Source organism: Kryptolebias marmoratus, linkage group LG4, assembly GCF_001649575.2.
Source record: "Kryptolebias marmoratus isolate JLee-2015 linkage group LG4, ASM164957v2, whole genome shotgun sequence".
NCBI lineage: Eukaryota > Metazoa > Chordata > Actinopteri > Cyprinodontiformes > Rivulidae > Kryptolebias > Kryptolebias marmoratus.
The window spans coordinates 13,791,927-13,794,535 of record NC_051433.1 but is presented as its reverse complement, the minus strand read 5'-3'; the positions used below and the strand labels follow the sequence as shown (position 1 = coordinate 13,794,535).

Below are 2,609 nucleotides of genomic sequence, written 5' to 3'. Positions count from 1 at the left end.
CCAGCCGTCGTCCAAATGCCTCCGCTTGTGGCCCGCATCCCGGGCCTGCAGCTCCCGCTCCAGGGACCAGGTCCTCCTGGGGCGCCGCTCCAGGCGGTCCACCGGGTCGAAACCCGCCCCCCGCGACCTGTCGTGCACGCCCGGGCCGGGCCAGTCGGACAAGGCGTACGGGGCTCGGTCCCTGAAGCGAGCGGGCAGCGCGGGGGAGCGCTCCCGCAGGTGGTGGGAGAAGGACTCCGGGACCAGGTCGTAGTGCGGCAGGGGCAGGGGAAGCTGCAGGAACTGCTGCTGCTGGTACCGGTGGTCCGTGTCCGCAAAGTCCACCCGGAGCCTCCTGTCCGGCCCGCCGAGGGGGAAGCCCCTCATGTGGGAGCACGCAGCCTGAGCCGCGTCCATGCTTTCGTACTGGATGTAAGCCCACGAGTCCCCCTTCCTGTAGTCTATAGTCCTGATGGTGCCGAAGCGGTCGAACTCCTTTGCCAGGGCGGCCAGGGGTACCCATGGTCCGAGTCCACCCACCCACAGCCTGGTGGTGGGCGTGGGCTTCCCGTAGCCGATTTTGATCGGGCTGTGGCCCACCACCTTGCCGGACATGGCGAGCTTGGCCCGGTGCGCCATGTCCAAGTTCTCGAACTTGATGAAGCCGAAGGTGTTGCTGTGTCCCCTGGCCGTGCGCTTGATGTCCACCTCGGTGATCACGCCGAACCTCTCGAACGCCCTCCTCAGGTCGCCCTCCACCAGGCTGGCGTCCAGGTTGCCTAGGAACAGCGTCCTGTTCGCCCGCTGGTCGTCCTCGGGGCCGAGCGGCTCCTCGTCGCGGAACACGGCGCACTCCGGGGCGAACGGGCCCCTGGTCCTGGTCTCGTACAGCGAGAAGTCCCTGTCCCTGTCCAGCTCCCTGAGGTGAGGAGGTGGAGGTGGAGGCGGAGGAGGAGGAGGAGGGAGGCGGCCCAGGGCCAGCTGCTGGAGCCGGTAGTCTCTGTAACCCAGGCCGCAGGGGGACAGGGCTCTCTGCGGGTGGAGGCTCCGGTGCCCGGGCGGGAAGCCGTCCTTGCTGGGCGGGGAGCGGCTCCTCCGCCTGCTCAGGTACACCGTCTCGATCTTCAGCGGCCGGTCGTACAGCACCAGCTTGCCGCGCGCGTGCTTCGCCGCCCGCGCGTCGTCGGGCCTCCTGAAGTTGACGAAGGCCACGCGCGCGTCGTTCTCGCGGCAGATCTTCACGCTCACCTCGCCGAACTTCTTGAACTCGTGGAAGAGGCCGTCCTCCACCTCCTCGTCGCTCAGCTCGGAGCCCAGCTCGCTGATCTTCAGGGTCTTGTACTCACTTCCGGGGTTCGGCGGAGGCCGCGGGTCGCCGCGCGAGCCCGACCTGGACGAGTCCGCGGCGACGTCAGCGCCGACGTGCGACTTGTTCGCCGAAGCGACCCCGTAGTCGTAGCCGCCGCCGGTCCGGCAGGACGAGTTGTGTCCGTCTGAGTCCCTCTTGTCTCCGTGGAGGCTCCTCCGGGACGAGACGCCGCTCAGAGCCGAGCCGTTGCTGCCGGCAGAGAGCTTCTTGCCGCCCGGGTAGCTTCCTCCTCCTCCTCGGTCCCTGCCGTCGTCGGGCGCCCGGGATCGTTTCTTCACCGGAGATCGCTCCTTTCCTTTCATTTCAGACAGCGCACCGCTGCGACAACACTCCCGGACCTAAAATGTGGTCGCTGGCTGGAGTAATAGCCCCCAACGCTGCTTGAACTTCCTTCGCTTCTCTCCGTCTCTCAGGCGAGCTACGTAAGCGACATGTTGGACAAGTTGCACTACTGTTGGCGGAGGTCCCGCCCCCTGCCTCTCTCGGGGAAGCCAGATTGGGTCGGCCGCTTGTCGGTCACGCGAAACCCAACGGCGGCTGGCCAATCGCGGAACAGGGTGCGGCCCCTGCTTCCGGGGTCAAAGTACAGCCCCGCAGTTCGAAGTTTCAGTGCTTTAAATAAGAGTTATCTTCACCTGCAGGGGTTTTACAACCAAATGAGCACGTTCTGGTTAATCAGAACATGTAGACACTTTAATGGGAGATATGTGTGTGTGTGTGTTTGCACGCGGAGGTTGCATAATATCTGCACGGACAAAGGGCCCAACACAGGAGGAAAAAGGTTTTATTTCCAGTTTGTGGAGAGGGGGATGGGCGGGCTGTTAATGCCAAACTTGCATGTGAGGCAGAAAGTGCAAAAGGTCAAGGTGTGGAAGAAGAACCCTGCATAATAATAGAGAGACTGACACAATAACAGTGGGCTAAAATCACTACTTTTCCATCCGGGATGTAAATAATGTGAAAGCTTTGTTTTTATTCACACAATCAGCTCATATTTTTGGAATAAATTGTGCTTTTACTCACCTCAGGGCATAAGCAAAGCCACATAAACCATGCAAGTTTCTTTCTCTGTATATGTGGCTTTTTACAAGACCCTAAACATTTTTTTTTTACTTTTCGTTTCTTCTACCCAGGGGTGGAAATTAGCACCCGCCACTGGCCAAATGCGGGTAAATATTTGAAGTGGCGGGTGAATTTGATCAACACACGCCACTGTGGCGGGTTGGCAATTTGAACTGAAAAGGTGTTATTTGTCCTCTTG

General features: G+C 61.0%; 1 protein-coding gene across 1 annotated transcript in view; it reads right to left on the bottom strand.

Moving 5' to 3' along the window:
* LOC108235653 (RNA-binding protein 15) overlaps positions 1 to 1,821 on the bottom strand; it is a gene marked incomplete in the record, with an annotated part of 4,179 nt that extends 2,358 nt beyond the window's left edge. The window contains 1 exon segment of the mRNA XM_025005875.2: positions 1 to 1,821. Within this exon segment, the coding sequence (XP_024861643.1) occupies positions 1 to 1,650 (1,650 nt within the window).
* Positions 1,822 to 2,609: the final 788 nt, after the last annotated feature.